Source organism: Anabrus simplex, chromosome 4 (assembly GCF_040414725.1).
Source record: "Anabrus simplex isolate iqAnaSimp1 chromosome 4, ASM4041472v1, whole genome shotgun sequence".
Taxonomy (NCBI): Eukaryota; Metazoa; Arthropoda; class Insecta; order Orthoptera; family Tettigoniidae; genus Anabrus; species Anabrus simplex.
The window spans coordinates 262,021,795-262,047,702 of record NC_090268.1 but is presented as its reverse complement, the minus strand read 5'-3'; the positions used below and the strand labels follow the sequence as shown (position 1 = coordinate 262,047,702).

Sequence of the window (25,908 nt, the reverse complement as noted above, 5' to 3'; positions counted from 1 at the left end):
GGTATTTTAAAATTGGTTACGAGGTATGATAAGTGTTTGAACAAACTTGGCAACTATGTCAAAAAATAGAGTTAAGTATGTACTTTCTGAATATAACTTTACTTTTTTGAAATAACCTTCCGTTGTGTACTTATTTTCAAATGGACCTTACTTAAAAAACACGCCTCGTATTTAGGGAAAATAGGCTAAATTCAATTCAATCCACAGAAAACGGCCTGATTTGGCATAAAAATCAATAAAATTAGGTATACTTTGCCCTCGTTATTCTTAAATATGTCTTCAAAAAAAAGCAGCAGGAACAGTGCATGTCAACAGGAAAAATATGCCACAAGAGTACAGGTCACGGAAAATGGAGGAGGAGACACTGTGGTAGTGTGCATTCACATCAGATGATGGCAATAAAGTGGATGGACAGGAAAGCTGTCGCAATTCTATCCACTTGCCATGATAAAGAGGAAATGATAGGCACAGGAAAACAAAATAGAAAAACCAATAATGAAATCTCAAAGCCAAATGTAATAATAGATTCGAAGAACTGCATGAATGGTATAAATAAACAGGGTCAGCAACTGTCACCATTCCTTGTAATGTGTAGGTACGCTAAGGGATATAAGAAAATATTTTATCAAATGAATATAGCAATACTCAACAACTATGAAATCCAGAAAAAGATGACAAGAAAGAAACAGCCCTTCGAAGAATTCAGAGTTGTCCTTGCAGAACAAATCGTTGAGAGTATTGTGCTTCCTGACTATCCGAGACAGGACAAACCACGAAAGGGCATTTTCACCTGTTAGGCTCCAGGCAACTCAGTGGCCACACTAGGCAAGGTTTATACCCCCAAACCTTAAAATCAAGACTCCATACCATGACTGTGTTGTATTCAAGGCTGGAAAGAAAAACTAAGCAACGAGATAAGAATGTGAAAAGGATTTGGTAGCTTTGCATTTCCCGGAGTGTTGTAGAGTGATTCACACCTCTAAAACCTCTTTAGGTTGCAGTTCTTCATCACATTACACACAGGTATGAATAAAATTTCAGTACAATGTATATGGACCTTAGAAGTGTGAAACTATATGTTATGTATGAAAAAAAAGGTATACACACACACATGCTCAGATGTTATAATTAGTGTACCGGTTGGTACACCTGTATGCCGCATATTTGAATGTTCTGCCTTAACTTACCTCTCTACTGGAGAAACCCTGAACTTTAACAACTGAACTAACTACTGTTTAACAGAAGATGTCACTGTGTTTTTGATTTGCTTTTGTTTTTCATTGATCAGGAAGTGTGGACATTCTCTAACAGATGTCTCTACCAAAAACTATGATAATGCGCTCTGGTGTGAAGGAATGATCTTTCTTGGAGAAATTTTGTATTCATAAGTTTTGTCTTTACTAAATTCTGTTCTGTCATTTGTGGGTTGGCAATATTAATCCTTTCTTTCCGCCTGTTTTGAATGTAGCCAATCAGGAATTTCTGTAATTAATTTTCGGCCAATTGGGGCTTTCTTCTTCAATTTTGTATGTAACTGTGTACTGTAGCCAATAAAAGTTTGAGGGTGGGTTGTTATCATTCATGAAAGGTCTCGAACTTTCCATGAGGGTATAAAAACTGCTGATTTTTTTGTCTCCGGGCCACTCGTATAACATCTTTCTCAGTGTGTGAATATGTAGCAGGGGGCGGGAAGCGCCTCGTTCTTCAGGCAGCAGCTCTTCGACAAGGTAATGGTCTTTTAACATCTTTATTTCTTGCTAGCTCAGCAGTTTAACTCGCGGGGACGGTTCAAAACCTTTAATATGTAACCTATATCTTTAAATATGTAAGCCTTTTCTATCCTTGTAAAAACTTCACATAACTTGAACTGTAATTCGGGGATAGAGAGTGCTTTACCCTCTCGAGCTCCCCTTCATTTTGAAGTTGAGGTGACTACGTTTCCATAACCGTTTCTTCTCTTCCTTAATGTGTTAAAGTTTTCTCATACGAGTCGCCTCCCTAGCTTGGGATTAGCCCCTGCGTAATTGGCCGAGAGCCACTTAGGTTTTAAAATGTGTATTTAGGAGTGCAAGTTCACGCCTCCAGTCCTCTCTGTACTTTGGGCCAGTAACTTACCGTGTTATTTTTTCTTCATTGCGAAGGCCCTGTAGGTTGGGTACAAGTTACCCCTGTTTATTTATAAGTGTGCCTTGTGGGCAGTTTGTAGTAAAATCCGTTTATGGTCTCTTAATAGGCTTGAAAGATTGAGACCGGGTCAGCTCTTTCCGGTATTTTGAAAAGGTGCCTCGGGGAGGCGTGACATTTTGATTGCTGGGAGCTAGTACTCCATGTAATTAGGGGCGTTCTGCCCTTTGGTATCTTGTGGTTGTGAGCTGTGAGCTCAAGGATGGATGTAGCTCAGAAATTGTAAAGACCCCGTAACTTGTGCTTTCTTTTGTAAAGTTGTATTTTACCTGATTTTCTTTGTTATTTCACTTAGTGAAAATTGTTAAATGTTGTTATCTGTTGGAAATATAACCTTTAATTAAATTTTAATTTCATCTTTAAGACTTGTAGTTAGACCCATTCCGGCCCGCACCTTCTTTCACCTCTGCCTTCCACGGATAACTTCGTAACAATTAGTATGCTAATGTGTTAAAGCCAATGGAATTCATGGACTTTAGTAAATATTCAGGGTAATGAACACCCTCTGAAAAGAACTAAAACTGCCATTCAATCTGACAAAGGGCATTAAAGTAACCCTCTTCAAAAAAAAAGAAGGAAATACGGCGGCTATAAAGGAATCACACTCCTGTCTCACAGATTTGAAGAAAATTACTGGAAAGGGTTTAAGAACCATCATTGAACCTCAGCCTCTCCCTCCAAGCCCACCCCTTCCTTTTCCTTTGAATCTCACAACTGTTAGTATGAGGCACACACAACAATAGGCCACACACCACAAGCCGCAATGAGAGGCAAGTCTCATATAACCTATGCCATCTAACTAACACGCTCTCTCCTTCAATTCATTAATTTCATTTTATTTATAATTTATTCAGGTTAACTTCATGGACACAAATGCAAAGACGAGAAGAATTCCACTTAATAATTCTTCTCCTCTTTGCATTTGTGTGAATCATCAATACGGATAATCTAAATTTGTACAGTATATATATAGATAAATTTAACCTTCTTTTAGCAGAGTTTAATATTACGTCCTATGATCTCTGACAGAAGCATACATATGATAAATTTCTTAGGGCTGGTTTACACGGGTAGAGTAGCGAGGCGAGTAGAGTAGATAGTAGAGTAGCCACGTTACTCTACTCTACCACTGTCTGGTAGAGTTGACACTTGTATCGTTCATACGGGAGTAGAGTCATACAGTAGAGTACAGTAGAGTAGTAGCACCATGTCAAGATGCAAGCACATCGTAACAAAGAGTTTAAAGACGTTTGCAAACATATGAATGCAAGAGGTTAGTGAAGTATTAGAAGAAACAAATGAGGAAAGAAGGGAATGGGTAAGAGGCTGGCTTAGGAGAGATACACTCAGGGCATCAACATTAATTCTGAGAGAACTTGCGACAGAGTATAAAGAAGAATACAGAAAGTGTATGAGATCGAAGCCTAATAACTTTCAGACACTGTTAGATAACACCGCAAATTCAAAGACACAACACAGCGATGAGAAATGCAATAACACCAAGATTTAAGCTGAGGTGACTCTGAAGTTCTTGGCCAATGATAATAGCCATCAGTACACTGGAAATCACGCTGGCGTAGGCCTAATTTGTAGTAGCTTCTTTGCCATAAATACCCCAATTACTGATCTATTTATATAATTCGTTTGTTCTTTGCTTGTACGGCCCAGGTGTAGAGATTAAGTTTCAAGACCTGACATTGTACTGTGAACAATAATTATTTTGGATATTCCAAACAAAATATGAAAATTATTCTATTTGTTGTGGACATTACTGTTATTGCTTAAAATTAATGGCATTGTCAAATGATACGAGGTAGAAGATCCCTATGTATGTTATTAATATGATTAAAGTACACAGTCCTGCATCATTGTCTAACTTAAACACGTCGAGACACATGATGAACACGCTGTGTAACACTGAAACTTGAGAAACCTTCATCTAAAGGGACAATCCAGCTGACACTTCTTTATATTTGTTGTTGCATCTTCGAAACTATTAAAGGTTTAGGTATTTTTTAAATCCTTCTTCCATCGAAAAGAGGGAGGTCTGTTCTCCATTATAGCACAATACACCTGCATTTGTTTGACCTCCAAAGGTGCACCTCCCCTTAATATCACAGAGCTATAATGTTATGTTGTGGCTTTTAATATTCTTCTTTCTTTATTAATCTGCTCACCCTCCAGGGTTGATTTTTCCCTTGGACTCAGCGAGGGACCCACCTCTACCGCCTCAAGGGCAGTGTCCTGGAGCATGAGACACTGGATCGGGGGATACAACTGGTGAGGATGACCAGTACCTCGCCCAGGCGGTGTCACCTGCTATGCTGAACAGGGGCCCTGGTGGGGGTTGGGAAGATTGGAAGGGATAGACAAGGAAGAGGGAAGGAAGAGGCCGTGGCCGTAAGTTATGTACCATCTCGGCATTTGCCTGGAGAAGAAGCGGGAAACCACGGAAAACCACTTCCAGGATGGCTGAGGTGGGAATCGAACCCACCTCTACTGAGTTGACTTCCCGAGGCTGACTGGACTCCGTTCCAGCCCTCGTACTACTTTTCAAATTTCGTGGGAGAGTCGGGAATCGAACCCGGGCCTCCGGGGGTGAGAGCTAATCACACTAACCACACCACAGAGGCAGACGGCTTTCGGTATTACCTTGCAAATTATACTTTACTAAACCACTTAAGAGAGGGAGTGTAGATGTCGGCGGCACCACCTCCAGACTTCTTGGATTTACGAATTTTCATCAGTTCTTGGTTGTAGGTACATCGTATTTAAAAAAAAATCTGTTGTAAGTTCCATAAAACCAAAACCTTCTTTACCCATTTTCGTAATCAAGTCCTTTCTGTAAATAACGCTGTTTATGTTCCATAAACATTCTTTTTTCACTGTCAGTTCTACAAATTTACAGGTTTCTTCTTCCGTACACTTGATTTTTCTACCATATAAACGCACAAAAATGCTCAGTTTACTCGCGGAATACCGTCAGTACACACATGGAAATAGGCAAATGACGCGCCAACTGAAAAATCGAGCGTGCTCGGCCTTCTCCCCCAGCTCTCGGAGCTCGGTTCCAGTGGAGGGGGTAGGATAGTGGTAGAGTTACTTTACCACAGCGGAAACCCACTCTACTCTACTGCGTACTAGCTACTCTACTCTACTTGCTACTATCCCAGTCGTTTACACTATGCTAGTAGCTCTACTATCCACTCTACTCGCCTTGCTACTCTACCCGTGTAAACCAGCCCTTAATGATGTCCAGGCTATTAGCCTGCCTTTCCCCTCCCCTACCCAACCCATATTCAACAACTCCTGATGACCTAATCCATTCTCTTATTCTGGCAAACATTAATATGTTACCATTTATAGAAAGTGACCACAATAACATGTATACTAACTATTCGCAACACACTAACTAACCTATATTGACATGAAAGCCAGCCACCAGTCAGTCAATTTAACCGAACAAATTGAGTAGCATACAGACAGACCAAACCGGATTAGTATCAAATTCTGGACCGCCTACACAACACGAACTACAAACCACAATTAAACAACTAGAATTAACCATCACTACCACAGATCAATAGCATAAACCTCCGTACCTCCCACCTAAAATCCTCTGACCCAAGTACTGAGTCCTGAGTATTGTGGTCTAACTGCTGAATTGCTAACCTCCGTAACTGCATTGTCATCCAACCAAAATGTAATAGAAATGCATTCCAAATTGCATAGGGTTTCTGTTAATAATGGTCATCGAGTGAGCAATTAAATTAATAGGTATGAATCTGTTCAGCTCAGATGACTTGAAGTCACCCAAAGAAGTTATTACTGATGAGATCGTATTAAATAAAATAAATGTATTTTCCAATGCTATTTATGATTTATTTGAGGGCATATCTATCCTTTCTGTAAACTCGATTGAAGTAAGCATTAATTTCCTGCGTATTTTGTTGATGTGTATTCAATATAAATGGTGCCAATATTTTTGCTCCCTCTTGAATCTGAATATTCAGTGTATGAGAGTGCACTGGTGTCATCTTTGCTTTAAAAAAATTCAGAAACAACATACCATTTCCTTCTAGAAACTGATAACCAAACATTAAGCTGGGTGTTCAGTAGGCTACGCCCATCAGGTCGCTTAACACGTAGGGCGATTAGGATTTTCTCATTCAACTTTCTGGTCCATGATATCAGAGGCACTGACAATATAGTTGCTGACAGTTTGACTCGTACGTTTGGAGAACCTCGTAATGAACCTGAGGATATCCAAATTCGTAACTTTCCTGAACAATGTTTGTGTAATCCAGGTGGTGTTGATGCTACATTGTCCGACTTCCCATTACCTTACTGAGATATTATAGTCCAACGAGAGGACAATAAACTCAAACCTATAATTGAATAGATCAATGATGGTAATGTTGCCAAACTGTATGTATTGCAAAAAGATGTCTTGTGCATAATGACCATAAACTCAAACTTGTCTGAACTTGTATTATTTTCCCTGCAAGTGTTCCACCGCTATCATGAGACACCGCTCGGTGGTCATCATGGAATTTTCAAGACTTGGCAAAAAATTAGGCATTCCCTTGTTTGGAAATCGATAGAGATCAGAGAGCTGGTGGAAAGTTTTATGTGCTATGAGAAAATAATCCATAAATACCCATTAAGGGGTTTTAGAGTCTTCTCATGCTACTAAGCCCATGGAAAGATTATTCACAGATTTTAATAGCCCTCTCTCCTGTAACATGCAACAGTTTTGCATTTGTATGTGGCGATGGTTTCAATTGTTTTTACCTGAATCTTTCCAAAGCGATCAGCCAATGTGCAAACTAACCTAAATTGTCTCAATTCTATTTTCGGTTCTTTTGGACCTCCAAAATTCATTGTATCTGACAATGGTAATCTATTCAGTCAATTCTGTTTTGATCTCTCAATCTTTCATATCACCACCAGTCCATATTCTATAAATCTTTTGTTTGCCAAGAGTCAACCATAACCTTAAATCAGCATTTATTGCCCATCACACTGATAACCACACCAAGTAGGATTATTGTCTTTATTGGTTAAGCTATGCATTCAACACTGCAGTCCATGAGTCACATATATAGCAGAATCCCAATGGCAGTTACGTTCCCATTTACCCCCTTCTCTCCAGTGTCGAATTTATTAAACGCTGGTGAACTGTTAACTGAGGAAAAGGACCCTGATAAAATACATAAGGTGTGGAAAGCAGCCAAAGCAATATTAGCAGTAGCTAAGTATAACAAAGGTCATCGACCTTCTGATCTAACAACTTTCACAGCAAGGTCATAACAAATTTTCATGTAAACTTGCCCCTCATTATTGTAGACCTTGCACCGTTTTGGAATTCTTAACTTCGGTGTCTTATGATTTTTGACCCCCAAGCACAAAGTATCAGAACTGTACACGTTTTAATTCTCCATGTGCCAAGTTCTAAATTGTTGATGAAAACAAAGGAAAAAATATAAGATTTATTTAAGGGACAGCAGCTCACCTGCATTGGGGGTGTGCCTAAAAAACAGAGCTGCACCATCTTGGCATGAGGACACGAGTTTACTTGAGAAATATTCATGGTTGTTACTATTTAGCATGAAAGATCATTAACTAAGTTATCGTTTAATATCTCATAACTCAAGCCAATATACGTGTTTGTTTGGAGAAGTATGTTTAAAACATGATAAAAACAATACAATCCTTACAATCTTTTTTTTTCTTCAACATACCTAACTAATAATAATGCTTTATTTATTTAATCAAAAAAGCACTTTTAAGAGCACGTTAAATCAATACTTCAACTCTTGCTATGCCCCTTCTTTCTTTCCACCCACTCTGTTTCGTCTGTTCTGATATCTGTTTCCAGAGCTGTTCTACGTTATCTGGCTGCTTTCTGTTTCTTTCTTGTTCATCCCTGGAGATCACTTTTTAAATTTTGACCTAAAGAACTTCCTATTATGTGCATCCTTAATGCCAATGTTTTCTTCATTGAGGTCATTTCATGTCTGTGTAAACCATACTGGCTGTACTTTAAACTTTATAATTTTTTATTAAAAATTTGTTTTGTCCATCGGTCATTATTCATTCTGTTCAAATGTCCGAAAAACTGCAATAATCTTTTACGCATGATGTGTGCAAATATTCTCCACCTGTACATAGATTCCTTCATTAGACCATGATCAGTTGTATTCCGCTTCTCTTCTACTTGGGCCAAGTATGCTTCTAACCAGTCTTCTTACTAATTCATTATTTTGTTTATTTTACTATTTTACCTTTCCGCATCAGGTTTAGTTTTTGGCTCCGTAAAGAGCCTCAGGTCAAACCACTACATTGTATTTTTTTTTTGGGACTACATTTCTAGTGATCTGGAATGCTACATTCTTCTTTGCTCATACCTGTAAACTGTTCTTTTCCATTGCTGTTTATGTTTGCTTGTTGTTTAAAGGAGCTGACTTTTTGATTTTGTTTTGATTTATGTTTTGATTTATGACTATTTTTATCAGGATAATCTAATATCTTTTTAATCAGTTCTCTCTTTGGGAAGGAGATTTGTAAACTCTTTTTCCTGCTCACTCTATTAAGTTTTCGATTACCGCGCTCTGTAGCTGCAGTAGCTTAAGTGCAGCCAGTATCCAGTATTCGGGAGATAGTGGGCTCAAACCCCACTGTCGGCAGCCCTGAAGATGGTTTTCCATGGTTTCTCATTTTCACACCAGGCAAATGCTGGGGCGGTACCTTCGTTAGGGCTGTGGCAACTTCCTTCCCACTCCTAGCCCTTCTCTGTCTCATCGTCACTGTAACACCTATCTATGTCGGTATGGTGTACAGCAACTCGTAAAAAAGAAAGTTTTTGGTTTACATTTTGGCGTTCTCTAGTGTGTCCGTAATCAAGGGAATATAATCCGTGAAAGCCAAGCCATATATATATATATATTGTACCACGAAAATTTGACTGTTAATGGCATGGGGTCTTTCTAAGGGGTACTGAGTCCTTAAGAGATGGTACAGAGAGAGGATGGCAAGGCGAAATAAGAGATATTACGTCTTTCATTCCTTTATTTCATTCTTTGGAATGCCCTTCTATTGTGTCGCCAAGTAATGAATATTTAATTGAAAATAAATCCTCATTCTCCTTTTTTTTTTTTTTTAACAACAGAACATCGAAATTAATTCAAATGAAATTTAACTGAATAATATTTCCCAATTTGATATGTCCATCATATTCTTCATGTCATAAATCAAGAATGTTGTAAATAAATGAGAAATCCTAAAGCCTCTCTCTCTAGGGGTATTTGCGATTTCATATTTACACTTCCTACATAAATTGAGTAAAGCAAATTTCTTCTCGAGAACGTGTTAAACTTGAAATCAAATCTAGTCTTTTAAAGTTCTGAGCACACGTTATGAAAAATATGGCAAATTTGGAGTTTATGTTATACTTTCACCACGAATAGTGCACTTAACTGATACCTCAAAGTTCTAATAAATGGGAGTATACGGGAGCACTTTGTTGTTGAAAGTCCTTCTTGACTTGGAAAAAATTAATATTCTACTTGAACAGTATTAACGAAGTAAACTCTTTAAAGTTCTTTGTTCGTAATGACTTAGTTCATAAAGGTCCTGCTTAAAGTCAGAATTTAATGGAAAAGCACTGACATCACCTGATATACGCCTTCTCGAACAGTGGAAAACCACTCTGCAAACAGCAATCTGGGATTCGGCTGTCAGCAGGCCCCAAGCTGCTCCATGGTACCACGCCCCTGGAACCATTCCCGTGTAGTACCAAATCTCCGTTGATCCGCCGTTCTACGTCGATCTCCGTCGTTTTACGTCGATAACGTGCACTATTTGATTTTGCACAGTTATCACTGGCGACTGTTTCACAATTTATCACCATTCACTTCGATGAGAAATACGTCGGAGCGAGTCTTTTATCGTCTATCACGATCATGAGAAATATCGTTCACGGCACAGTTCATCTAACCGCTTACTGCTCACTGTTCGTAGGGTTAAATTAACTTACATTTGGAACACAGTTTGTAATTGCTCAACTTCACAGCAAAATAAATAAGCAACTCTCTCTTGTAATACCTCAATTATTCAAGTATAAGTCCTATACTTCACGATAACACTGGGTACACAGTTAGTCCACATGCATTAATTTCAAATAGCACAGCCTGTTATGATGACGCGCGAACAGTTCTTCTACACTAATGACAGTGTTCTAGGCTCCCAAGACAATCAAAGTGTTATAACCTACACTCATGAAATTCAAAGTTCAAATAGTCCAAGATCATTACCATGCAAAGTATTTATGTTAACCCCAAGTTGGTAACGGTTATTCACACGTCAAGTAAGATATTTGCTAAGTGTCAAGTACCACTGTTGCTGAATACTATAAGTCTTTAAGACTTTGAAATTACACACGTTCATTTTCTAAGTCTGAATATCAGACGAATTACAAGTCCCACAATGTACAGGTTACTCACTGGTATCGTAGAGACTAAGTATCAACTAGCCATCGAAACTTTCTAAGTAGTGCGAGGTCCAGTCGCAGGAATACTTGGTTCGACGCGCGCAGCGTGATATACTAGCCAGCTGTGAAAGAATGTAGACTTGACGCGAACTCGATGTGAAATTGGTGCGAACTTGGTGCGAACTCGACGTGAACTGAATTGCTGTGGCCTGGCTCTCTGCTTATATTCAGTACGGCTCAAGGCTGCTTGCTACGTCACAGAGATGAAATTGGCTTATATCTTTAGAATGCCTTGACGGAATATACTGAAATTAATATATGTTTGCATTTGGAACACGAGCTACATGATGAAATATGTCTCATGTCCGAAACTTAAGCGGCTGAAAAGTTAGGCCTTTTCTTTCTAGTACCTTCGATGGAGAGGCATGTAACATGTGATACTGACGTCACCTGCAGACTCGTTGCTCGTGACGTGTCCAGCTCGCTACAAGGAGCTTCGCCTTGCGCTAGCACAAGATGTCGGACGCACGAACAGATATTATTGCCGTCCCTTTTTCGTATGTTTCGACAACAATAAAACAATGTACAGGGCTGGAACAGTTCCCGGTACAATATATATATGTTATCTTTCTGATATCCCAATTTATTGCCTTTAGAGTCTGATTTTCTCCATTCTATAATCACTTTCTCCACAGCACAGTTAGATAGTACAGGTGACAACACATTTCCCTGCCTGACTCCTGTTTTTATTGTACAATATTTGGAGAATTCTCCACAGAATCTAACATTAGACACATTAGACAAGGTGTTTGTTAATGTACAGCAGAACCTCAATAATTCAAACTCGGGTCACTCAAAATCCCGCCTAATTTGAACAAGCTCTTGTTCCCAGAAACATGAGGTACGGTTTTGCATGTTATTTAAATTGTTTAATTCGAAATATGAATAATTCATCATTTGAAGAACAATGTCCGTCCCATTAGTGAAATTCAGACTTTTAATTCAAAACTGACTTCGCATTTAAAAAATATAGTATTTTACAGGATTTAAATTCAAAATATATTCACGCCATGATAGAATGCATCTTCCGGAACATGCGAGGGTAGCCTTCTGTACTTACACTCACACTGGTGTCTCTACAGTGTGCTTCACATTTGCTAAGTTCGAGTAAAATCGTAATTCTTTTGTATTCAGCATTTTAACGAATGCAGAAGCACATCATCGAAACTAATTGTGTGTGTGTGTGTGTGTGTGTTATACTAAGTTGGTACTACCAAAGCAGCTTCACAGCCGCAAGGGCTGGCATGGTCAACTAGCGACTGAATAGTTCACGCATGGTTTCCCAGTGTAATCATAGACTCAGACCTCAATGATGAAAATTTGGATGAAGAAAACTAAGATACTAGCTAGTAAATTTAAATCTTACATTTCCCCTATCAGTTTTAGCTATAACTGCACTTGTACCCATGTGGTTTCTAGTATCCGGATGTTTACATACTTTTTCTTTAGATGAGATTTTCCTTGGCCTTGAAAATGCATCTTGGGATGAGGGTGTTGAAATACATGCTAACTCTCAAGTGCAACCGCGTGTAGCCACAACCAAGTCCCCAAGAAATAGAGAGTGGTTAACTTACGATGACAGGCAGCCTCAACATTGTGTGTTTGATGAATTACCTGGTGTACAAACTTCAACTGATGAATTCTGAACAGCAATGAATTTCTTCACGTTTTTATTCAGTGATGATTTGTTTAAAACGATCAAAATTGAAACTAATCATTACACCAGTCAGTTAATTGACAAGTTACGCACAGAAGGCAAACTGGAAATGATATACGGAATAAATGCATTTCTATAAAACTAAACGAACTGTACAAATTCTTTGCCATAGCTTTACACATGTCTTATGAAAAAGCCCATATTGAAAGATTATTAGACAAATAAACCTGTATTGCTTCTAAACTGATGTCACGAGATCGTTTCTTATCAATCGCCAGCATGTTACATATTGTTGACAATACCACCTTTGTACCCCGGTCTGAATCTAACAATGACCCTCTGCACAAGATTAGGCCATTTTTTTAACAGATTTGTGAAAGAAAGTAAATTACTTTTTTTTCCATCACAGAATCTCACAGCTGACGAGGGAATACGTCCATTTAGAGGGAGAATAAGTATCAAAGTTTACATGAAAAACATTTCATTTCATCTGTCATTCAGTAATCATTGCCCCAAACCACACAAATACGGCATAAAATTCTATGCACTCTGTGCTGCTAAGATAGGATACATGTTGATCTGCAAAATTACATAAGCTCAATTGGTAATGTGGAATACAGTATATCACAGTTGATGCAATGACTCTGTGCAGATTATTTTCATAAAGACCGTACAATTCTCATGAATCGCTTTTATACAAATCCTGTTTTACTAGACAAACTGCGGAATATAAAGACTTTTGCCATTGGAACTGTCATGAAAAATCGTAGTACTCCCAGCTGATTTAATAGATCAAAAACTAAAAGAGAATGAACTCTCCTTTCAATGGAATGAACATTTATTTTTTCTAAAATGGAAAAGACACTGGAGATATTCCATTACTTTTAACTAAGCACAGAACGACTGCCACCAATGTTCCCATGAAAAATAAACGTGGTATTGTTAAAAAATGGAGTCTGATGCTATCATTGACATCAATCAGAACAAAACTGGGATAGACCGTAAAGATCAAATGTTGGAGCTAATATCCGTTTGATCGACGTCATAACTGTAGTAAGCTCTTTTATTTTGCATAAGCAAATAAGATTAAGAGTCAGTTCATCCCTTTGACTACATCGCACAACTAGTGCAAATGTTAGTTCATAAAGGTGGTGTGCAGTTGAACAGAGATTTCAATGCAGCTTCTCCTGTGAATCAATTGTTGGCAAAGCATTTTCCGAAGAAAATTCCCGCAACTGAGAAATCTCAGATACCACAGAGAAAATGTAAAGTTTGTGCTGAAAGTGGCAAAGCTATACTAGGGAAGTCAGTGCAGAAAGAGACTCGTCACTATTTGAGCAATGTAATGCCGGCTTTCTTTCCCTAACTGTTTTGAATTATTTCATACTAAGAGCCAATTTTCACTAATAATTTAAATTAATGTGAATTTTTCTTATTTCTCAATGATTACTATGTACAGTATGTTGTGTTTTGTAAATGTATCATGGTGTGTGTGACTATCTACTTTTCATGAGTTTAATATGTATTGTGAAAATGAAAAAATGAAAGTAGGTAAAGTGTTTTTAAATTCATTTATAAAAATTAAAGATTTTGCTATCCAAGTATGCATGTAAAGCTGAAATGTTGCTGAATTCAAAATAGGTTTGGGACTGTAAGTAATGTTATGAGTTAATTTTGTATAAAAATATGAAAATGCACTAAAATGCTCAGTTCATGGTGTAAGTCACCCTCACCACTTCAGTTTTCAATGTGAAGTCTTCAACATCTTTCTCTTTGATTCTGGAGGCCCTGGAATAAATTACAATCAAGAGACAACTGCTAGTGATCGTTATTGGTCTGAAAACGATCTTAGATGCAAGACTGAAACACGTCAGTCAGCTTATAATAATTATAAAACGACTTGCTACTGCATCTTTAACACATAAATTGTCACTTAGTGGTTGTGAATGTCTTATTTTAATAATGTGAAAATGCTTGAGATGGTATGGCTAGGTTTCACAACACAATAACTGTGTTACAAAAAAAAAAAGAGCAGAAGTCCCAAGAAGGACAATCAAAAGGAAAGGCTGAAGAATTATATACAGCCTGTGTATCATAACACCTGATGTCTTACATACATTGTGACAAATCTTGCAAACAGCATTTCAGAGCAGGCAATACAACTCCACATGATAAACATCGATGGTGTTCTGGCAAAAGGTCGCAACCTACAAATCGTATACTTTTTGAGAACAGAAAAATGATTTGGAGGTGTTAAATTATAGAAATAGAGAGCACACATTCCGACAAAATGTCTAGTTATTTTAACAAATGTTTATTTTATTTCTTTATTTTCAATTATAACGTCACAAAGACAGATATCATTATAATTAATTATTCAAAAATACCATACAAGTTACATCTGAAAAATAAACTTTCTGACAAAATTCACTAGCAGTACATGAAAGATTTCATTCTTTCCGAAAAGGATTGGCATTTGTTTTTTGTTTTTTTGTTGTTGGATTAGGTAACTTTTTCCTTGGTTAAGTTTAAGTTGTTACACAATTTATTCAGAAGCATTAACCATCTTCTTCATTTTCAGGTAGAGCATCCGGTGCTATAATCCTGAGCACGTAAGCCTATACACAAAGGGTGCAACCTTACTCTTTCTTCCCTGATAATGCTCAAGGTAGTGATTTATAGTTACTTTTCCAACTGTTGAGTTTCATTCAGTGTTGCTAACCATACAGTTTAGGACCCTACTTGCCGATACGTCTTACAGTTACTGTTAATCTGGCACGTTGGCATTATACAGGCATGATTCATTTCGTGAACTGCCAGAATTACGTATTGCCAGTGCAGCACTGTTAAAGTTACTTGTGTATAGAATTCAATTAGGATGTCTAAGAAGCAAGAAAAATCACCACGAACTTCTCCGAAAAGGAAAGCACGTTACCTCATTTACAAAAATCAATTCAAACATTGCTACGAGGTATTGAAAAAGGAAGACGACGAAGTTATCACCCGTAGTAATATGGACCTTATGACAAGAGTTTCACAATTGATTGGGTAAGTGTTAATTTTAATGTTGTTTCTATGATAAGTTTCTAACAGTGAGAATCAGTTAAAATTGAAAAATATTTTGTTATGAACCTAACCTAAAAAGTCTTGTCTCGACTTGGATAAGGTTCGCAGACCTAGCCTTTGTGTGTTCTTACTGACTTATGGCACATGTGTATGTAATAAATTTGCTCAAGTGTATTATTACAGCATGGTTTCATTTCAGATTTCTATTCTGTTTATCAAGCACAACAAAACAAGAGGTCCACAATTATCACACAAGAATTAGGAGTGATTACCACATGAGTTTCCACTGTACTAAAAAGATGAACCATAGCCCATAAGAACAAACTATAGTACACTGAGCTCCACATTGCTGCATGGGAACTTGGGCTCACGAAAAGGTTCACGTACTACAGGTAACATCTGCCGCCTGGGGGACTGTCCTAAATGCAGATCAGTGGTGACTGACTGAAATTGACAGGCACAATATAGGAAGTGGCATTTTTACTTACTGCTTCACTGGGTTCTATCAGTGGTTCTTGACTGACTTCTCCACTGTTTTTTTTTTTAAATTTTATTATTGGCTTTACGCCGCACCGACACAGTTAGGTCTTATGGCGACGACTTCTCCACTGTTAAGGGGTTTGTTGGTTATTAAAAAGACCTGTAGGTATTCACTTTAGCCCCAAGATTAACTTCAGAGATGTGCTTCAATTAAAACCTCTCCAGTGTATTTTCATGTAATATTACTGGATATTGATATCAGCAAATTGTATGTAGGCCTATGTATTAAGTTCATTCTGTATTGACAATCTCCACCTGAATCAGTGTATAGCCGACTGTTGGACACCTTCTAACTTCTTATTTCTTAGTGCTTGATATAGGTTCGGTGCTTGTGGCATTTATATTTGTTCTAAGGTATTAAAATTAGTGTTTATAATTACATCAATAATACAAGTGATCGTGAACTTCTGGGCTAGATATACTAATGAAAGTACATTCATAACAAATTTTAGCATAGAATAGTAGAAGTAGTAATTCACTGACTTCAACATCAGGTGACTGCTGCATTGCAGTTGCTTTCACTTAAAATCAGACATCTTTTTCAATCATTCAACAGATATAACTTTTGTCTATTAACCCTTATATGCCCCCGCCAGGTCGTTAACAACCCATGGGTGCGCATCCCCTACTCACGCTTCGTAAGTCTGAATTATTACAATAATGCTCCACAGTGTTACCTTATGCATTATTGTTTGTATTTCGAAATTTCGGCACCTTTCTCGACAACAACGTGCGTGTTGTTTCGTTATTTATACATGCATGCTCTCATCCGTGTTCCACAGAAGATAAAGTACTGAGGAAAAATTTAAGTATCGTTCACAAATGGCATGTTATATATAGTTCAGTGATTGGTTTTGGGTGAAAGTATATTCATATTAGATATCTATATAGGAAATTTTTTCTGTTGAGTCAAAAACATTGGTTTATTGACAGTCAAATTTGCCTGGGTCGTTAACGACCCAGCGGGCAAATATCGTAGCAGTTGGTTTCTTTTCAAAGTCCTCAGTTTCAATGATTTTCTAGTACTATGAAGCTCAAAAGCATATTATCTTCTGAAAAAATCTATAAATAATTATATTATTATCATGTCAAACTTTTTTTTTTTTTCCCCCTTATGGGTTTATGGTTTTGTGTTGTTTTCCAGGGCTTCCCGAAGTCTGACTACTTTTGAAATACTCGAGCAACTTGATCCTCTGCTTGATGACGACGTAGTGGGCTCTATTGATATATCTGTAGAGCCACCTGTCTTTTGTAAAAACTTTTTCAGTTCACCTCAAATGATTTCATTACTGCAATCGAAGGACGTCAAGTTCACTGGCATTGCCCGAATAAACCGTGTCAATAAGTGTCTTCTAATGAAAGAAAAACACATGAAAGAATTGGAGCAAGGTTCTTATGACAGCTGTGTACATGAAGCGAACAAGATTTGTGCTGTACGCTGGTATGACAATAGTGTTCTTACCCTCCTCTCCAGTAAATTTGGCATACATTCCTTAGGAACTGTGAGGCGCTATTCTGCCGTTACTAAGAGTAAGATTGATGTAGTTCAAATAAATGTAGCTAAAAAGTACAGCACCTACATGGGGAGTGTTGATCACATGGATGCCAATATTTTCACTTACATGATTTGCAATCAGAGGAAAGAAGTGGTATATCCTTATAATCTTCTGAATTTTTGACGTAGCACAGAACAATGCCTTTCAACTCACAAAAGCAATGGGACCCTCAGATATTTTTAAGTTCTGCAGAGAAGTTGCAAGGTCACTTCTAATGAAATATGGCTCACCAAGATCGCTTCTAGGACCAAATCGCCTCCTAGTTACTCCTCGGATAATACCGACATCAGTATGAAAAGAAAAGGCAGACCATCTCATTGTAGTGCAGCAACCATGATGGCGGTATGCTGTTTGTCAAAATAACACAACAAAGACCTGTATAAAGTGTGGCATTGCGCTCCATCATAAGTTTTTAAAATTCCACATTGCTTAAGAGGATTCAGACTAAATTTTTGAACAACCTGGATAAAGAATCAAATAACTGTAGAGATAGGAAAGGAACATCATCTATCACAATATGTTGTTATTAAGTATGGTATGGAATAATGGAGCATTTGGATCAGCGATTGGCTCAACCACGTTTTATAATCAAATATTAGTAGAAAGTGTCAAATGAGCAATTGTTGTATGAATGAACTGAAAAATGGCCAAAGAAATAAAGAAAGTCAACTTCATTTCTAAAGACACAGTATCTGCCCACCGGGTCGTTAGGCTCATATTAATAAAACAACTTATACAAATAACATTATTTAACGCATGTAGTATGAGTTCTGTACTTCTAAGGACTACTTTAGTTGAATATCACAAAAAAAAAATATATAAAAAAGATACAGGCATATATGGGTTAATATCCCTGAAGAAGGTGGTCTCATATTTTTAAGGGAATACTCTTTTAGAAGAAATAACTTGATGCTAAAACTCAAAATTCTTACAGGTGCTGATTTGAAATTTGCCACAAATTTTGAAGAGAAATCAAGATTATCAAAGGACAGGGAAGGGAACTACCTACGTAACTACCTGTTTCTTCACTATTGTTATCTCGTTTCGGTGTTTTCCAAATTAGTACGTTCCTTGTCGCCAGATGTTTCATTCCAGGCTTGTGTCTATGCCATACACCTGTCAATGTCATATGTTACGTACACACGTTATGTGAACCGCTTAGACTGGTTCTGATGGTTCGGTCAGCTGCTTGACACGGCATAAGCCCAAAAGCCAATACAGTATCGTGTCTACAAGTACAGGCCGTGAAAGCACCAATAGCACTTAAAAAAATATGTTCAACACTTCTGAAGGCTGTGGTTCCTGTTAGATTAGACTATTTTCGAAGGGGAACTTAAAAGTTTTGCAAGCTGAATAGCAAGCTTGGTTTAATAAAGATGTTACAAATGAAGAAGTATCCTTGCTGGTCTCACATCAACCTGATCAGCCTGTGTGTCACCTTGAGTTGAACTACATGTTGAAAGAAAGATGTACCATGTGCATGTACAATGATTTAATGTTATTCTGAAAGGAACAAATTTAATTTGTATTGTAAAGGTGGAATTCTCTTTGAACGTAAGTCACTCACTTGATTAAATCACATTTATTACACTTACAACACTTATATGACACATTATAAATACAGAATATTAGCTACTGATGTGCAGTTTCCTTGATAACAGTCAGTTACATCCTCTCATCTCATTTCGCTAGACACAACGAGAGGCGCCCAAGCATAACCGTCACTCATCCTCTTCCATCCATACCACTTCCGGGTGAGGCTTTCAAAATGGATACAGACTGAAGGGCATGATTCAACAGAATTAAAATGCCTGATATGCCCTCATGACAGTTCTATTCAATTCAAGCACCACACAGGCACTGACACACAGAGTTCAGGTTCAGTAACCAACACAAGATGAGCATTTGAAAAAAAAAAAATGCATATAAACACACGCAACACAAGCAACAAAAATATTTACTACACTGTTAACAGAAGGTACTAAACAGTTTGACTGTGTCCCCATCCTTATTATACAGTATGAAATTAAGAAGAAATGAACTACTGTAGACTTCTCAGTTCAAGTCACGAAACACAACACCATAATCATACACTATGAAAAGAATAAAAGAAACAAATGTTCACATGAAACACACACACACACACACACTACAGTGATAGCCACAACAATCCTGTTTAGTGTTCAAGAGGTAATGGAATTAACTTCTTAACAGGTTGTTTAAAAAGACCACTGTTTGTTCTGATGGTAGTCACTCGTGCGAGTTCATCGTTCCAGGGTGGACCGTCTCCATCACAGCCAACTTCCAACAAAGAGGAGGAAGGTTGTCCTCCTCCAGGAGAACAACTGTTCTAGTAGTTAGGTTCTCCTTGGGACAGGTCAATTTCTTCCTCTGCTGCCGTGAATTCAGATAATTGGCAGACCACATTTTCCACAACTGCTGCATTGTCTGGATACGCTGCCATCGAGACAATTTGTAGATGGGCAGGTCAGTAACGTCAAGCTAAGGAAGGGTTGTAAGGAGGGGGGGGCACCAATTAGGAAGTGAGCAGGTGATAAATAATCGAGGTCATTAGGATCATTGGATAAGGCAGATAAGGGGCGAGAATTAAGACATCTGTGCAGTAAGGGTACATAGCTTCTCAAATGTCAGTAGCACATTACCTGTAACTCTCCTCAAGTGGTATTTCATGGATTTGACAGCTGCTTCCCAAAGTCTGCCAAAATGTGGAGAACTGAGAGGTACAAAGTGCCATCTGATGCCTTCCATCGCTAATAAAGCTCCTCATCTCTTCACAAAAAACTGGTTGAAAGGAATAGTTTTCACAGATGCTGCATTCTTCTCTTGGCACCAATGAGATTAGTGCCATTATCACTCTAGATGATGGAGCACATTCCACTTCCAGCTATGAATTTCCTCAGGGCTGCCATGAAGGCATCAGTAGAGGTCACTCACCACCTGCAGGTGAAGAGCCTTGACAGCCAGACAGATAAATAACTCTTCATTGTCTGTTTGCTTCTTATGTTTCCCCTCTTGACAAAGAAAGGAGCAGCATAATCAGCTCCTACATTAAGAAATGGGCAACATTTTTGCAATCTGGTCACTGGGAGCTGCCCCATCAGCTGTTCACGCCTTGAATCTAAAACAGGTTAGACATATGTGGATGACTCTTCGAACAACTGCCTTAGCCGTGGGAATCCAGAATCTTTCTCTTAATGATGCAATTATTATTATTATTATTATTCTTTTATGACCACATAGGATCACTTTAGTCAGTCCGTCGTTCAGGTCTCCTTGAAGGGATTGTTCGAGCTTTGCGGTCCTCCCAGTACTTCTTCAGACGCTCCGTTCTTCGTGCCCTTTCCTCAGTTGAAAATGTGCGTGTTGTTGGTTTGTTTTGTGTAAGGGTAAAGCGGAGGTTTGTATTCTTGAGTTTTGTATTCAATTTTATCTTATTTGTGGTGTCTTCTGTTGAAAGGCCTATTTCCTTCAGAATGATGCAATTACTAATTGAACACCTGCATACTAAAGCCTAATGCGTTCTGCCATCACAACAAGGTTTGTGAAAGCATGCTGGGGAGGAAGGATAAGCTGGTGCTTAGTATCATGTAAGGTAGATGTGAATTTACCAAGTCATCCTCCTACTCTTAGCATTCCCTTATCATCTAAGACAGGGTGTAAATTTGCAAATTTACTCTTCCCTGAGATGCAGCATTTAGAGTTGAGCTTGGCTATCTCTTGACCATAACACATTTGTTGTACAAATTTGATATGGTAGTGCAAGGCCATCTGCAGCTCTTGTGCACTTAGTATCCCTAACTTCTTGTGTTGACTGGCACTATAGTGAATGAATTGCCAACAATATGTAGTAACTTGCGCCAGTCGGGGCAGTGACTAGTACTTTATCATAAATTCATCCCAACTGGTACCTATCAACATGACTACGGGAAGTGTACTTCGTGACTCAGGTAGTTCCTCTTCTGCATGGGATGAGATTGTATCTGGCCATGATTCAGTGGGCTCAGTAAACCAAGATGGTCCGTGCCACCACAGGTTCATACATCATAGTTGTCCTGGAGCAACACCTCTGGATATTAAATCTGCTGGTTTGCAACTGGTAAGAACATGTCTCCATTCTGCCTTATGAGAGTATTCTTCGATTCTTCATCTTCAGCAAGTTGCTGCATGCATCTGGTGACTAGAAAGGGTGCTGCTGCTGTACCATATGTTACCATATGACAGGGTGGGTCCCTACGAAATTCCCTCCAGATAATCCACTGAACTTTCCTATCATCTGCATGCACCATGAGTTGCCAATACATTTTAGCAATATCTGCAGTGAAGGAAGAGGTTTGCATTCTAAATCTTAGAATAATAGAGTAAAGATCCTCTTGTATTGAATGATGAAGGTGGAAGCTATTATCTACCCCATTATCCAGGTTTTAATCTTAGTAGCTCAACTACCAAAACAAGAGTTGTATTTGATGCATCTGCTAAATATTCTAACAATATTTCATTCCTCTTGTATTGTCGTTCCAACCATTCATTACTGGACAAGCGTGCCAACATAGAATCACAACAACTTATTAACAGTATTCTTCTAAATAATTAGTTCAAAAATGTTATAATTAGGCTTATTACAAATTTTTCTAAAATACTGCTGTGCTTTCACGTCATTTTGTCTGTTCTTTTCCATTCTAAAAATAGTACAATTAATTATGTATCATACTACTGTTGTGGGTTACAGCCTCTTGCCAGTTACAAATCCTTGTGATGGTTCTTCTCAAGTAAGCGTATTCCATGAGGAAATGGGTTACGACCTTTTGCCTGTTTCAAATCTGACCACTCGTTGGATAAGACATTTAATTTAAAACCTTAATAAAATATATTTCTGGTTACCTGCATCATATGATCTTTTGCCAGTATATGTGGAAGACAAAAATCAATTGAAATAAGTACAAAAACAAATTTTTAAAAAATGTGGATTACAACCTTTTGCCAGAACACCATCGACATGAAGAGGATGGTGGGGAGGAGAATTTCATCCAAAAATCTCTCTACTGCTAAGGCACTCTCCTTGTTAACCATAGAACTACACCAGCAATCATATGAGAAAATAACAAAAAATTACCTGCAATTTATCTAATTGACGCTGAAGCTGAAGTAATCGACCATTCAAAGCCTCAATTTCACGCTGTTTCTCAGCTCTAACATCAGCATTCTCCTTCTCCAAACGTGCAATTCGGCTCTCATACTGGTTCTTCAATGCTGTCATACGCACATTTCCTTCCTCTAAACAAAAAATCGTAATGCAATGAAACAGTATTGAAAACATGAGACATAAATACACATTAACACACATTTTACTGAAACATTTACCAGGACATACATAAAAACATACTCCAACACATTTATTTTCATTACTGACAGAAGTCTTTCAGTAATGCATCTGCAAGTCACTGCAAACAAAGTATGAACAATACTATGTTCATACAGATGTTTGCTCCTTCTCTAAGGCGCGCGCACACACACACACACACGTGTCTAGTAACAGTGGAATGGGAAGGTCTGGGATTGGGAACGAATTAACTGTGGTCTTCAACAATATATGCCCAATGGGTCGTTGCCGACTTCAATACACAATAAATTTTATCAACACCTGCAAACAGCACAAAAGTATGCAATGATATTTTCTTTCTTGATGGCATTCATTACTGGACTCCCATTCTTTTTTAACTGTGGGCACAAGTACGGTAGAAGTCCACTATAGCAAAAACGGCATACAACGAGAACCCCGCTAAAACAACAGTTTTTTGTCTCTTGCTTGAAAATTCCAATATTGAACTGTGTATTATCCTTTGGTTACAGCTAAAGTTCTATCACTGACACATCCGTTATTACAAGCGATTAAGCATGCATGATCTTTTCCGTTACCGATATTTATGCACCCCAGCAATTATACAGCATGCAAACTATCATCCGCGGCATCATTTTCTCGCCGTCTACTAGCGAGTCCTCTCATCGACATTCGAATTTGATTACATAAAATCAGCTTCATGGTCCGTATCGCACTTCAATAGATTCACAATTAAGTATTTATTTATTTTCCACCTAGTCGATACAATGATTGCTTAAGGCAATTTTTAATGGTCAAAAGTGGTACATGTTTCGTATATTATCAACATCTTCAGCCACATAACACTGTTTAGATGAAAAATATATAAAATTGACAAAGTAATGCTTTAGAGGAAGTGTCCTTAAAATTGTATATTATCAACATCTTCAGAAACAGTGTTATGTGGCTGAAGATGTTGATAATATACGAAACATGTACCACTTTTGACCATTAAAAATTGCCTTAAGCAATCATTGTATCGACTAGGTGGAAGAAAGAAAAAAAAAAAATACTTAATTGTGAATTCGAATTTGATGTCGGAGTCAATTAAAAACACCCGTCGACTGCTGTTCCTTAAAGTAAAATCGAAATGAAAGAGAAGAACATGCTTTCGTAATAAATGCGTAAATAACGTATCCAATAGCAGTTGTTAACTAATTAGAAATACAGGCTAAAATGAACGATCTGTTAATTTTAATGCTATATACTGAAAAAATGGGATATACCTAAGATACAGCAGAGTGCATCATTGGTTTTAGAGGTTGCTTTATAATTTCTCGCATCTGTTAAATTTCGAAAAGGCTACATGTAAATTTATAGCAAGAAGGTTATCATTTCTCTACTGGCGCTTGAAAAATGTTTTCATAATACATATAGTACGGTTAAGTTATGTTAGGTGACACACTTTGAATAAGAAAACAAACGTTTGCCACACAATGTGATCAATCATCTTCGGTATCATTTCCTCCTATTTGCATTTGTAAGCTCTCATGTCGACATTTGAAGGCAATGTCGGAGTCAATTATAATACCCGACGAATGCTGCTCCGCAAAGAAAATTAGAAAAGAAACAGAACACGATTTCGTAATAAATACATAAATAACGTGACCGATAGCAGTAGTTAACTCGTTAGAAATGAAGGCTAAAGTAAATTATTGCTTAATTTTAATACTATATATTAAGTAAGAATGCAATAGAACTCACGATACAGAAGAGTGCAGCACTGATTTCAGAGAATAGTTTATATTTTCTCACGTCTGGTAAAATTTTTGAAAGGCTATTCACATGTAAATTTATAGCGAGGAGGTTATCATTTCTCTACACATGCTTGAAATACACTCATTTTCATAAAAAACAGAACACCTTGAAACACTACAGATTTGAAACACTAGAGATAGGAAGTTCATATTCACAGCACATGTTCATTAGTATGTTCTGCAGAAACGATTAGCATTTCAGTCACCTAGGCTCAGCATGTGTCCTGTTGCCTAGTAGGCACTGGGTTCTCCACGAGCACCGGTTCCTTGTTCAACGTGTAAGGGCATCGACATGTATAAGGTGTGATTGGCGTCCTGGGGTATAGCCATCCATGCTGTATTCACCTGGTTCCACAGTTCATCATTAGTGGTTGGCATTGGGTCACAGCTCCGCATCCGTCGCTTCACCGTATCCCACATATTTTCAATTGACGACAAATCCGGTGATCGGGCGGACCAGGGCAACAGTCTCACATCCTGCGACAACAAGAAGGCACGTGTTCGTGCAGCAAAATGTGGTCGCACATTGTCCAGCTGAAATATGGTGTTTTGAATGATGTGCAGAAAGGGAATGGCTACGGGTCGCAGAATGTCATTCACATAGGTCACAACTGATCACAGTGCCGTGGACACGCACCAACTATGATTTGTGGTTGTACTCAATAGTACCCCAACACATAAGGCCCTGAGTTGGCGCTGTATGTCTTGTGCGAATGCAGTCAATGCGATGCCTCTCCCCCTATGTGCAGCCATAATTTACAAACAGACTGTAATAAATGGCAACGGACTGTCACTCCTGATAGTGTAGGATGTGTTACACTGTTGCGCCAGAGCCAAGGAGGACATAGATTTGCCCTGCAATGCCACTCAGATGAAGTGACAATCTTCTCGGGGGTGGGGGTCTGGTTGGTGCAACCAGACCCATTTCATCGTGTTCTACGGCCGCCTGTGAACCATTCTGTACACACCCGTTGCACCGCCAACACACTTCGTCCCAAAAGAGCAGCAATTTCCCGGATGGATGCATCACGTTCTCTCATGCCAATTAATGCACCCACTTTCAAACTCACTCATTTGACAGTGCGGTTCACGCATATGTCTGTGAGGCATCCTGCACGTCTGCTGAAGTTACGCCGATCCATTACCATCAGTTTATAACGACAATGAGAGCCGCAAGCATATTTTACCAGTCTATGGTGGTG

General features: G+C 38.2%; 1 protein-coding gene across 3 annotated transcripts in view; it reads right to left on the bottom strand.

The window, feature by feature from the left end:
- The window catches only part of Mgtor (Megator), a 546,425-nt gene that overhangs the window by 223,507 nt on the left and 297,010 nt on the right, over positions 1-25,908 (bottom strand). For all 3 annotated transcript variants that reach the window (XM_067145519.2, XM_067145521.2, XM_067145520.2), the window contains exon 23: positions 22,686-22,846. In XM_067145519.2, the coding sequence (XP_067001620.2) occupies positions 22,686-22,846 (161 nt within the window). The remainder of the gene's footprint in view (positions 1-22,685; positions 22,847-25,908) is intronic.